This window comes from Hemitrygon akajei, chromosome 8 (assembly GCF_048418815.1).
Source record: "Hemitrygon akajei chromosome 8, sHemAka1.3, whole genome shotgun sequence".
Classification (NCBI taxonomy): Eukaryota; Metazoa; Chordata; class Chondrichthyes; order Myliobatiformes; family Dasyatidae; genus Hemitrygon; species Hemitrygon akajei.
Window position 1 is genome coordinate 104,806,765 of NC_133131.1, and position 13,470 is coordinate 104,820,234.

Below are 13,470 nucleotides of genomic sequence, written 5' to 3' on the forward strand. Positions count from 1 at the left end.
AATCTATTTAAAGCAACAGATAAAATAATTTATTTAATTACAACAAAAACAATGAAAAAGGATCTCGTGCTTACCTGGAATATATTTGATAAATAAACCTTTCTCAGGCTTCCAGTGTAGATTTTATCTGAAGTTTCGATGAATCAGAATCAGGTTTATTATCACCGGCATGTGACGTGAAATTTGTTAACTTAGCAGCAGCAGTTCAATACACTATATAATCTAGCAGAAAAAAATACTAATAATAAATAAAATAAAAATAATAATAATAAACAAGTAAATCAATTACTTATATTGAATAGATTTGTTAAAAATGTGCAAAAACAGAGATATTGTATATACTATATATTTTTTTAAAAAGTAAGGTAGTGTCCAAAGGTTCAACGTCCATTTAGGAATTGGATGGCAGTTAGGGGAAGAAGCTGTTCCTGAATCGCTGAGTGTGTGCCGTCAGGCTTCTGTACCTCCTACCTGATGGTAACAGTGAGAAAAGAGCATGCCCGGGGTGCTGGAGGTCCTTAATAATGGACGCTGCCTTTCTGAGACAATTGGAAATTGGAAAAGGTCACAATGGGCAGTGTTGCTCTTAAATAGGGTTAATTTGGACAGAAATATGCAGACAACTGCTTTGACTTCAATAAGATTCACCTCATTTCCTTGCAATTGAAAAATGATTTCATTAAACTTTGCAAATAATTTTGATAAATAAGCAATGTCATGCCTAATATTCTAGAATATTCTATGAAGCATTTGAGTCTTCAAAGTATTTTATCACAGTTTCAAAAAGCACATAAAGCATTTCAGGCAGTTTCTTTTTGAGAGCCATCTGAACTGTTCATAATTCTCAATAAAAAGTTCTCGAAATAGTTGAGAATTGAGAGCATGGGACTTGACTTCACTTACCACTGTGACAGCAGTATTTAATGATTTCTACAGCTGATCACAGAGGTTTTTTTTACAAGAAGATGTTGTATATGAATTACACAGTGTGTGGTAAATATTACTTTCTTGAAAAAGTAATAACCCCACAGTGGTGTCCTTTCCTTGATAGTGCCCCAGCTGTTGCACAAGCAAACACGTTGGTGAGCAAAATGTCCTTCTCTTGAAAAATTGCTCAACAACCTGAAATATTGGCTCCTCCCTTTGTATCTGTTTCTAGTTGCCTTGCAAATAACACCTACCTGACTCAAGTATCAGGACAATAGACCACAGGTAAAATGGAAGACAAAAGGTTTATACAGACTTAGAGATTTAAGGAATAACAAAAGTACAGATTGTTATGAATGATTGTATTGTATTAAGTTTTTCAAAGATCACTGGCAAGATAGCCTTTATTTCCCATCCTTAAAAACCATTGAAAAGTAATGGTCATCTAGTTTCTTGAACTGCTATAATCCTGGTAAAGGTACTTCTACAATGGCATTGGGTAGGCAGTTATCTGAATCCTTTATTAAATAATATTGATAGATTTCCAAGTCAAGATGATGTTCGTCCTGGAAAGGAACATAGTGACATTTTAATTCCATAGTAGTGGGTAAGCACCTCTAGTCTGTAGCATCTTTAATGTTAACAGCTGATGTTCAGAGACCTTCCACTACAATTGTTATGCATAGTTATGAAGAGAGTTACATTTAGGTAACAATTACAGTGTAAGTTCTAGGAGAAGTAGTTCACATATATTATCAAGACCTCTTGTAGATACTTTGGATTTGGAATTGGAATTGGTTTATTACTATCACATGCACTAAAATACAGTGAAAAACCTGTCTTGCATACTGTACATACAGATCAAATCATTACACCGTGCATTGAGGTACAAGAAAAAACAGTAACAATGCAGAATAAAGTGTAACAGCTACAGAGAATGGCATTGCAGGTAAACAAAATCATAATACTGTAGACTGTGAGGTCAAGAGCCCACCTTATCATATGACGGAATTTAGTAGTCTTATAACAGTGGGATAGTTGATCCTGTCCTTGACCCTGGTGCTACATGCTTTCAGGTTTTTGTATCTTCTTCCCAATGAAAGAGGAGAGAAGAGAGAGTGGCCAGGGTGGGGATAATCTTTGATTACACTGACTGCTTTACTGAGGTAGTGAAAAGTATAAACAAAGTCCATAGAGAGGTGACTGGTTTCCGTGATGTGCTGAGCTGTGTTCACAAATATCTGGAGTTTTTTATGGTCACATGTGGAGCAGTTGCCATTCCAAGCTGTTATGCCTCTGGATAGGATGCTTTTAATAGTGCATTGATAGCAGTTGGTAAGGATCAACAGGACATGTCAAATTTTTACAGCCTCCTTGAGGAAGTAGAAGTAGTGGTAAGTGTTCTTGGCTGTGGCATGAATATAGTTGGACTGAGGCAGGCTATTAGTGATGTCCTTTCCTAGGAACCTGAGGCACTCAGTCCTCTCAACTCAACACCATTGATGAAGACAGTAATTGTGGGAAGAATCTATGAATCCTTCTCTTGCTATTGATTCAAGATTTAAGATTGTTTAATGTCATACCCTGTACCCTGTACCTAAGGAAAGCAAAATGATTGTTACTTCAGATCCGATGCAGCGCAAAAAAACATAAAACAATAAAAACACAATAATAATAACAATTTAAAAAAACAAATAAATATAAATAGATAAAATAACTTATATACATAGATTGACGGTATGTTCATAAAGTGATGCTAGACACAGTAGTGTCTGAACATAAGGTGACTGACAAGAAATAAAGTAATGGTGATTGGGGGTGCGGATGGGCGGGTTAGTGGGTGGAGGTGTTGATCAGCCTTACTGCTTGGGGAAAGTAACTGATTTTGAGTCTGGTAGTCTTGGTGTGGATTCTACATAGCTTTCTCCCTATTGGGAGTGGGACAAACAGCCCATATGCAAAGTTGGTGGGATCCTTCATTATGTTACTAACCCTTTCCCAGTACCTTTCTGTGATGCATTGGATGGTTTTGACTACCCATTGTATAGCCTTCTTGTCTGCCATTGTACAGTTTCCATAGCAGGCAATGATGCAGCTTGTTAGGATGCTCTCCACTGTGCATCTGTAGAATGACGTGAGTGAGGATGTGTATAGTCCAGGTCGCTTCAGCCTCCATAGAAAGTAGTGGCATTGGTGAGATTTCCTGACTGTGTGGGATGTGTTCTGAGACACAAAGCTTACCAACGTCTCTGTGTGTGATGTGCACTCTCAGAGTTTGAAACTGTTTGCAGTTTGCACTGCAGTGTTGCTGATGTAAGAGAGGGTGTGAGTGGCTTGAGATCTCCTAAAGTCAATAACCATCTTTTTTGTCTCGTTGACATTAAGGAAGAGGTTATTTGCCTGACATCAGGCCTCAAGCTTTTCCACCTCCTCTCTGTAGGCTGTCTCATCGTTAGTGATGACTGCCACCACTGTTGTCATCGGCGAACTTGACAAGGTGTTTGATTGATAAATGAATTGACAGAAAGTGAAGTTGGTTCAAAAACTGTACTGCCCCTGCAGGTTTCTTACATTTACATGGCTCAACATTCCTTTTCCATTTAATCACACTGGAAGTCATGCCAGTTTACATGCTTGCCTCTGTAACTTTCTGTCAAAGTGATGTTATTGATCATTGAGGAAATTTCAGGCTATAAAGGTATAAACTTGAATTGCACCTTCACTACCAGCAAGAAGGAACAATCAAAGATTTTATGCTGTATTCAAAGGCAACATGAGTGAATCTGCAGATGCTGGAAATAAATAAAAACACAAAATGCTGGCAGAACTCAGCAGGCCAGACAACATCTATGGGAGGAGGTAGTGACAATGTTTCGGGCCGAAACCCTTCATCAGGAAGGGTGCTGTATTGCTCACTTTATCATTTAAGTCATTACCAAGGCCATGGGGAGTTATAAAACTGATCATGCTATGACATTAAGTTTTAAATAATGTTTTAAGTGATAATGTTTACTTTCAGCACTGGCAGATTCCTCTAGGACGCAGATTCCGTTCTCTGAAAATGTGGTTTGTGTTCAGATTGTATGGAGTAAAAGGACTTCAAGAACATATTCACAAGGTATGCTACCAGCAGTAACAAATATCGATTCATGTAGAAAGCATTTTAAGGTGGATCGTTAAATCTGTGTCCTTGAACTACCAGTGTACCATACTGAAACCTTGAATGGAAGACTCTCCAATCCATTTCATTTTATTCTATACCTAAGATCACCTCAGCTTCGATTGTCCTGTGCAGACATTGCTTATGTATGCACATATTTAGAGGCTGAGCTCCAAGGCATCATTGGCATGATTATGGAGCTGTACGAGATAACAGCTGTACAACTAACAGCTGTAAAACAATGGTCCTCAAAAACGGCTACTGTTTTACAAAACATCCTTGAAAACTAAAGGTCTATACTAGACCCTGAAAGTCATGGCCAGTCTCAGCTCTCTATAAGGAATCACCTCTCAGTGCAGATGAAATCCAATATTAGCTTCATTGTTGATGGAAAGCCTTTAGCAACTCACTAAAAGAGTGAAAACCGGGATCTCAAAATTGGCAATAGCTTCATGTCTATCGGGCAGCAGTGATCCCTGCCTTCCATATGCTCCAGAGACATGCACAACTTAGAGAAGGCACTTCAAAGGACTAGGGAGGTACCATCAATTTTGCATTGGCAAAATCCTCCCAATATACTGTATTGGCAGAATAAACAAACCAATACCAGTGTCTCCTCCAAGGCTAACATTCATATAAGACTATAAGACATATAAGCAGAATTAGGCCCATTGAGTCTGCACCACCATTCCATCATGGCTGATTTATTATTCCTTTTCTCCTGGCTTCTCCCTGTGACCTTTGGCACCCTTACTAATCAAGAACCTAGCAAACTTCACTTTAAATATGCCCAATGATTTAGCCTCAACAGCCATCTGTGGCAATGAGTTCCATAGATTCGCCATCCTCTAGATCCATCTCATCTCTGTTCTAAAGGTATATCACTCCATTCTGAAGGCTGTGACCTCTGGTCCAAGGTTCACCCCCCCCCCCCACTGTAGGAAACATCGGCTCTATCAAGGCCTCTCAATATTCGATAGGTTTCAAAGAGATCCTGCCTCATTCTTCTAAACTCCAGTGAGTATATGCCCAAAGCCATCAAACACACTCCATTCAATAACCCTTTCATTCTTAGAATCATTGTAGTGAACCTCCTCTGCACTCTCTCCAATGCTAGCACATCTTTTCTTAGATAAGGGGCCCAAACCTGCTCGAAATGCTCCATGTGGTCAAACAATGTCTTATAAAGCACCAGCATCACAACCTTGCTTTTATATTCTAGTACTCTCGAAATGAATGCTAACATTGTATTTACATTCCTTACCACCAACTCAACCTGTAAGTTTTCCCTCATTCCTTTTCCTACCTATGTCATTGGTACCTATGTATCACAACTTCCAGCTGTCCACCTTTCCCGTTTAGAATGCTGTGGATCTCATCTGAAACATCCCTGTCCTTGGCACCTGGGAGGCAACATACATCCAGGTATCTTGCTCACATCTACAGAATCTCTTGTCTGTTTCTCTAACACAATCAACATACAGTACTACACTCAATCAACTATGTAAGGCAAGGCAGATTATTCTCACATCTAACATCAGGCTTCCAACACATTCTAGTTTGCGCTCTGCCATGGCAAGAGCTTACCAGGTGGACAGGACAGCAGATGCTCTCAAAACACCAAAATACAACTGCAGATGCTGTGGATCAAAGAATACGTACACAACGCTGGAAGAACTCAGCAGGCCAGGCAGCATCCAGCATTGTGTACGTATTCTCAGATGCTCTCAAAGACTCCTTGAAAACATCCTGTCCATTGGGTGTAAGACATCACAATGATCTGACTTCTCCTACATAGTGTTAGAATCCCTGGAAAATGATCATACAAAATGGATTTGTTGCATTGAGGATTGTTTTAAATACCTTTAGTCTGTTTGTCAGTAACACACACAAGCATAGCATAAACAGCAGAAACATGAGCTTTCCCAAGCTGATCGCCCACCCCACAGTGGTAAAGCTGCAGGTCATACATTAATCACTTAAGAACCCATAAAGTTGGGGTGCCAAAAAAAACAGGTATATCTCAGGAGGTAAATAGTGAGAAATGTATTGCCTGTTAATCATACTCTGTAAACCTTGGAAAATACTTGGAAAGCCAGGAATAAGTTCTGAAGTGCCCACATCCTTATAAAAAGATACATTTGTAACAGGGTTCCATTCCTGTGAACTGCTTGTAAACTAAATAGTTCAGAAGTTGGAAATGCAATGGTGAATTAAGTTCTCTTCTGGAAGAGGATGTCTGCAGCCTTGCAGTAGCTGGCAAATCCATCCTGCCAGTCTCCCAAATGCTCGGTATTATGTACAGATCATACTTAAGTCTGACATGCATAAGCTGTGGAGGACCTATATATACACTTACTCCTGGAGACACAGAGATTGCAGATGTTGGAACCTGGTACAAACATAAACTGCTGGGGGAACTTGGCAGGAGGTCATGCGGCATTTGCTCTAATGCTGCGTATGGTTGCACTATGAATGTTGAACAAAGCTTGTATGTTGAACTCAAAAGTTCCAGCTTAGATAAGTAATGGAGGAATGTACAGTGTATGTGAAACCCTTGCCTTATCAGGTACACAAGTTTTATTCAGGAAACAATGTGGGATATGCTGATAACCTAGGGCAAGCTAAGGTGGGTAATCCACAGGGCTTGATGGGATCAATCCCAGATTATTCAGAGGGGCAAGAAAGGAGATTGCTGGATCCTAAAGTGAATTGTGAATGGAATTGCACAGGGCATTCTTCAATGGGCACAATTTCATCTGGAAACAATCTCTTATACAGTCTAAGCTGGGCTAAATCTCTGAGTGATTTGTGCAATAGAAATGAGTGATGAATTATTTATTTTCAAGGCTTATGAAAATATTGCTGCAAACCCTCCAACGTTGCTTTTTTGTCAATCATTTTGACTTTGTGAGAGGAATTATTTATTTTTGAATAAATGTACATTCATTAAAAGCTAGCACTTCAACATCTACCCATGTGGTATTTACCGTAGCACGTGAACCTTGCGCATGAGTTTGAGAGGTTGGTACGTCAAGATGAACGATTTGAGATTGTTGGAGATGTGGTACTGGGACTGGTGTGCTTCAGAATAAAGGTATGTAAATATATTGTTAATGTTATAGTCTACACCAAACTTCAGCTACGTATTCAGCCTAATAATAAATGATGAGAAGCCATTCAGCTCTTGTAATTGTTCTACTATTCCATAAGATCAGTGCCACTTTTTATAGGACTATTAGAATAAGGTATTTTACACACATAAAAAATAAGAGGGTTGTCTGGGGAGACAGGCGGGCTACTGAAGGATAAAGGATATACCTGGAGCCAGATGATGTGGGTTAAGTACTAAACAAGAACTTTGCATCATTATTCACCAAGGAGAAGGGCATGCAGGTTAGAGAGAGCAGTGTGGGATATGTTGATAATCTAGGGCAAGTTAAGATCGATAATCTACAGGGCCTGATGGGATCAATTCCAGATTATTGAGAGGGGCAAGAAAGGAGATTGCTGGATCCTTGAGAAAGACCTTTGTGCCCTCTTTAGCTACAGGTGAGGTACCAAAGGATCAGAAATTAGCCAAAGTTGTTTCTTCATTTAAGAAGGGCATTAGGGATAATCCAGGAGGTAATAGGCTGGTGAGCCTCACATCTAGTGGAGAAGCTATTGGAGAGGAATCCGCGGGGTAAAATTTACTCATTTGTGCTTAATAGAGATAGTTAATATAGCTTTTTATGGGGTAGGTGATATCTTACAAATGATTATAGTTTTTTTGAAAAGGTTGACATAATTGAGAAGGGTAGGGCACTTAATGTTGCCTACAAGGACTTTATTAAAGCATTTGATAAGGTCCCTCATGGTAGAATTTTAAGAAGCATAGGATCTACAGTGAGTTGGTGGATTGGATTCAAATTTGGCTTGGCCGTGGAAGAGAGAGGATAATGGTGGAGGGATATTATTCTGAAGATCTGCATCCACTGATTTTTGGCAGGTATCAGTGTTGTCTGTGACATACAAAAATGACTTGCATGAAAATGTTGATGGGCTGTTAGTAAGCTTGCCAATGACATGCCGATGGGTAGAGTTGTGTCTAGTGTAGAAGGCTGTCAAAGTACGGCAGAACATAGAACAGTTACAGGTATGGGTGGACAAATGGCAGGTTGTGTTTAATCCAGGCAAGTGTGTGGTGTAAGGTGAAAGTCTATCATTGGGGTCATTGAGTATAAAAGCCAGGAAGTCATGCTGCAAATGTAGAAAACTTTGGTTTAGCTCACGCTTGGAGTATTGTGTGGAATTCTCATGGCCCTACTGCAGAAGGATGCTTCAGGAGAGGTTTGCCAGGATGTTGCAGAAATTAAAGAATATAAACTATAAGGAAATGTTGGCTAGACTTGAATTGTTTTTCTCTGAAGTGTCAGAGGTTGAGGGGAGACTGGAGAGAAGTTAATAAAATCAGGAGAGCGGAGATAGTGCGGGTATCAGGGTAGAAATAACAAATACTAGAGGGCTAGATTTAAGATGAGAAGTGGAAAATTATTTCTTCTTTTGCACAGTGGTAAGTGCTTGGTACAGGCTGCAAAGTGCAGTGGTGGGAAGAAACCAGTGGTGGTGTGTAAGCTGCATTCAGTAGAAGGGCACAAGGACATGCAGGAAATGGAGGACTATGGATTAGTTTAATTTGGCATCATAAACTGTACAGACATCACAGGCATGTTTTTGTACTGCACTGTTCTGTGTTCTAAGACTATTGGCAGACCCCATCTGGCCATTTGCCAAATTGAGTTGTACAAATTGATTACAGAGTACCTTACAGTCAACAAGAGGTGGAGGAATAGATAAGCAGGCAAATAGCAGAGAGACATGATAAAAATAAAGGGAAATATTGCAAAAAGGCCACTTTCATTAAAGTAACACAGGGCCTGACAAAGTAGACTGGAGTAAGTAAGCAACACAGAAAAACTGCTGGAGGAACTCAATAGACCATGTAGCATCTATGGAAAAGAATAAACAGTCAATGTTTCGGGCTGAGACCCTTCAGCAGGATTAGAAACAAAGATGAGAAGTCAGAGTAAGAGGGTGAGATAGGGGCAGAGGAGGGGAGGAAGAAGTACAAGGTGATAGATGATAGGTGAAAATGGGTAGGAGGAGTGAACAAAGAGCTGGGAAGTTGATTGATGGAAGAGAAAAAAGAGGAAACAGAGAGTATGCAGGGAGACTTGGATAGTTTAGGGGAATGGGCAAATGAAATACAATGTTGGAAAGTGTATGGTCATGCACTTTGGTGGAAGAAATAAATGGGCAGACTATTATTTAAATAGGGAGAGAATTCAAAATGCAGAGACGCAAAGGATCTTGGGAGTCCTTGTGAAGGATACCGTAAAGGTTAACCTCCAGGTTGAGTTGGTGGTGAAGGCAACAAATGCAATGTTGGCATTCATTTCTAGAGGTATAGAATAGAAGAGTAGGGATGTGATGTTGAGGCTCTATAAGGCACTTGTGAGACCACACTTGGAGCTTTGTGTGCAGTTTTGGGCTCGTTATTTTAGAAAGGATATACTGACATTGGAGATGATTCATAGAAGATTCACGAGAATGATTCCAGGAATGAAAGGGTAACCATATGAGGAAGGTCTGGCAGTTCTTGGGCTGTATTCCCTGGAGTTCAGGAGAATGAGGAGGGATCTCATAGAAACATTCTGAATGTTAAAAGGCCTGAACAGATTAGATATGGCAAGGTTATTTCCCATGGTAGGGGAGTCCAGGACAAGAGGGCATGACTTCAGGATTGAAGGATGTCCATTTGGAACAGAGATGTAGAGAAATTACTTCAGTCAGAGGGGGAATTTGTTGCCAGGAGCGGCTGTGGAGGCCAAGTCATTGGGTGCATTTAAGTCAGAGATAGATAGGTTCTTGATTAGCCAGGGCATAGAAGGGTATGGGGTGAAAGCAGGGGAGTGGGTATGACTGGAAGAATTGGACCAGCCCATGATTGAATGGTAGAGCTGATTCGATATGCCAAATGGCCTACTTCTGCTCCTATATCTTATGGTCTTCAACATCATAACTAGTCTAAAAGCTCAGGCACATGGAATTCAAGGCATGTGGGCAAATTGGATCCAAAATTGGACCAAAATGTAAATTGCTGGAAGAATTCAGTGAGTCAAGTAGCACCTGTGTAGACAAAAAGGATGTGTCAATGTTTAGGGTCCAGACCCTGCATCAGCACTGGGTGGAAGAGGGAAGATAGCCAGCATGTGGAAGTACGGGGACAACACCTCCTCTTCCACCAAAAGCAGAACTTCCCTGTGGCCTAACACCTTATTATTCTGATTTCGATTCCCTTTCTGACATGTCTGTCCATGGTCTCCTCTTGTGCTATGATGAGGCCACCCTGATGGTGGAGGAGCAACACTTTATATTCTGTCTGGGTAGCCTCCAGCCTGATGGTGGAGGAGCAACACTTTATATTCTGTCTGGGTAGCCTCCAGCCTGATGGCATGAACATCAATTTCTCCTTCCAGTTAAAAAAAATTCCCCCCCCCCCCCTTCTTCTGTCCCTCACTCTGGTGTCTTACTTCCCAATTATCATATCCACCTGCTGCCCCTCCTCCTCTTTTCTCATATAGTCCACTCTCCCCTCCTATCAGATTCCTTCCTTGATGGCTCTTTACCTTCCCCACTCATCTGGCTTCACCTATTACCTTCTAGCTATCCTTCTACCCCTCCACCCACCTTTTTTTTATTCTGGTGTCTTACCTCCTTATTTTCCAGTTCTGAAGAGGAGTCTTGACCTGAAACGTTGATGTTTATTTTTTTCTATGGATGCTGCCTGTCTTGTTGAGTTCCTCCAGCATTTTGTGACAGTTGCTTTGGATTCCCAGCATCTGCAGAATTTCTTGATTTCCCATAGACTAATCAACTATCCATCTTTCCACTTTTAACCTCGATCCTCCACAAACCCCACCAAAGTTCTGATGCAGGGTAATGACCCAAAATGTCAACACATCTAATTTGCTTGACAGATACTGCGTAGATTTAGCTCCAAATTTCAGAATCTGGGATCTCATTTCTTCTGTCTTCTCTGGATCTATTGACTTGACAATATCAGACATAGGGTAATATTAGACTTTTGTTTTTATGATTGGATGCCTGTAGCCAGTAGTGTCCTACTGGCATTGATGCTGGGACCCTTGGCTTGTAATTAAATGATCTGCATGTGGATGTAGGTGGTGGGCTCATTATGTTCACAGATGGCACTAAGATCAGTAGAATCGTTGTCAGTGTGGAGAATAATTATAGGCTACAGGATAATATCAAAGTGATGGTTGAAGGGCCTGAGAAATGGCAGAAGGAGTTTAATCCAGATAATTGTGAGTTATTGTATTTAGGGAATACTGAAGAGGCCCGTATTCATGAATGCATCATGAATAGTACTGTCCTTGGGAGTAGTGAAGGTTGACAGTGTGGTTAACAAGGCATATGGGATTTGGTCTTCTTTAGTTGGAGCATTAATAAAAGAATGGGGAAGCTATGCTCCAACTTTACAAAACATAGGACATGCCTCAGCTAGAGTACTACATGCTTCCTACAGTATAGTGTGGGATGCACACAATACTGCAGGAATGATGTGATAGTACTGGAGAGAGTACACAGGAGAGACTGGAGAGGTTTCTAGTTTTCTGGAGTGAAAGAGATTAATGGGGGCATGACTTAGATATATAAAATATGTCAGAGAGAGGTGAAACCAGATGGGTGGGAAATATGCTAGATTGCAGGAATATTTTCTCTAATCAGAGATGAATAAAACCAGAAGACAGAAATTTAGGATGGGTGATAAGAGATTTAGAGAGCATCTGAGAGAGAACTCTTTCCACTTCTAGAGTGATGAGTACCTGGAACGTACTGCCAGAGAAGGTGGTTGAAGCAGGGTCACTGACAACATTTAAGAAATGGTCAACATGGGCATAATGGGCTGAATGGCCTTTCTATATGTGTGACTCTGGCACAGTGTGCAGGTTATAGGCAGTGACATGAAGATCAGCAGCAAGCTGGCACCTGCTACCTGGATATTTTCATTAATATCTTTCATTTCTTTGTGAAGAATTCAAAACCATAGACAAGCCCAGAGCCCTGTTCCACTTGGCTACTTCCAGACAAAGGTTACTCCTTAACAGAAACAGTCCATGACCTCACTACAGTTCCTCAGAGCAATTGAAGTACAATAAAATGCATTGTGCCAGGATGACAGTAGGCAAGCAAATGATTGACATTCAGTGGGAACCTTTGGATAGAAGCTCAGAAATAGATGATCTATGGTTTGTGATCAATGAAGTATGATCATTGCTGCCAGCGAAGTAGTCATAGTGCTGCTTTTGTGGCATGAGGCACCTGCATATTACTTGCAAATCTTACATAACTACAAAGCTTAAAGGCTTGATTCAGATACTTGAACTGATGAAAGGCAAGTTTAGCATAGTCTTGCAATGGTTTGTAGAATCATGCAGTTTCGGGTCTGTTTGCACAGTAACAGGGCCTTTGCCTATTGTTTCTGTTTCACCCCTGTTTCCTCCTGCTATTTCTCCTCTAAATCTATTTATAACTTTGCCAGCAGAAATACTCTTCATCTAGATGTGAAGATGAGTAATAAGATCACAAGCAGGCAGATGTTAAGTTTTATAGTAGGGCAAAACCCTACATAAAATGCAAAATAGAGCAAGTCCAACTGGTCTGTAAGGTATGAGACCAAGGTGGTTCCAGCAAACTGGATCTGAAATTGGATTGGTGATAGAAAGCAGAGCCTGATGCCCAAAGATTAATTTTGTGGTTGGAAGTCCATGCCCAGCAGTGTACTTTGGGATTTGGTGCTAGAACCTTACTGCTAATAGATTGATAATCTGTATGTGAAAGGAGCAATTCATAGATGGTACAAAAATTGGTGTTTTTATAGTGAGCAACTACATGAAGATATTGGTGAATTTGTGAAATGGGCAGATAAATGGCAGATGGAATTTAATTCTGCAAAAAGTATTTTGGGAGGACTTATAAAGTCAAGATATACACTGTGAATGGTTGGACCCTAAGATATAAAAGCACATGTCTAAGTCACATTACAAGTAGGTATTGTGGATGTAAAAGCATAAAGGATACCTGCCTTCATTAGCCAGAACACACTGTCAGAATATAAGAGCAGGCGAATTACAACTATATAAAAATTCACTTAGGCCATTGGAGAATGCCTGGGATAGAAAGTTTCCACTACAAGAAAAGAATAGACAGGTGAGATTTATTTTCCTTGGAGCAAAGGATGCTAAAGGAGGACCTAACTGAGATATACAAAATTTTGAGGGGCATAAATAGGGTAAACAGTGAAAAAAATCCTTTAG

The 13,470-nt window shown here is 40.3% G+C and overlaps 1 protein-coding gene across 4 annotated transcripts in view; it reads left to right on the forward strand.

Moving 5' to 3' along the window:
• The window catches only part of ddc (dopa decarboxylase), a 105,036-nt gene that overhangs the window by 85,410 nt on the left and 6,156 nt on the right, over window positions 1-13,470 (forward strand). For all 4 annotated transcript variants that reach the window (XM_073054339.1, XM_073054341.1, XM_073054342.1 and 1 more), the window contains exons 12-13: window positions 3,947-4,045; window positions 7,083-7,184. In XM_073054339.1, the coding sequence (XP_072910440.1) occupies window positions 3,947-4,045; window positions 7,083-7,184 (201 nt within the window). The remainder of the gene's footprint in view (window positions 1-3,946; window positions 4,046-7,082; window positions 7,185-13,470) is intronic.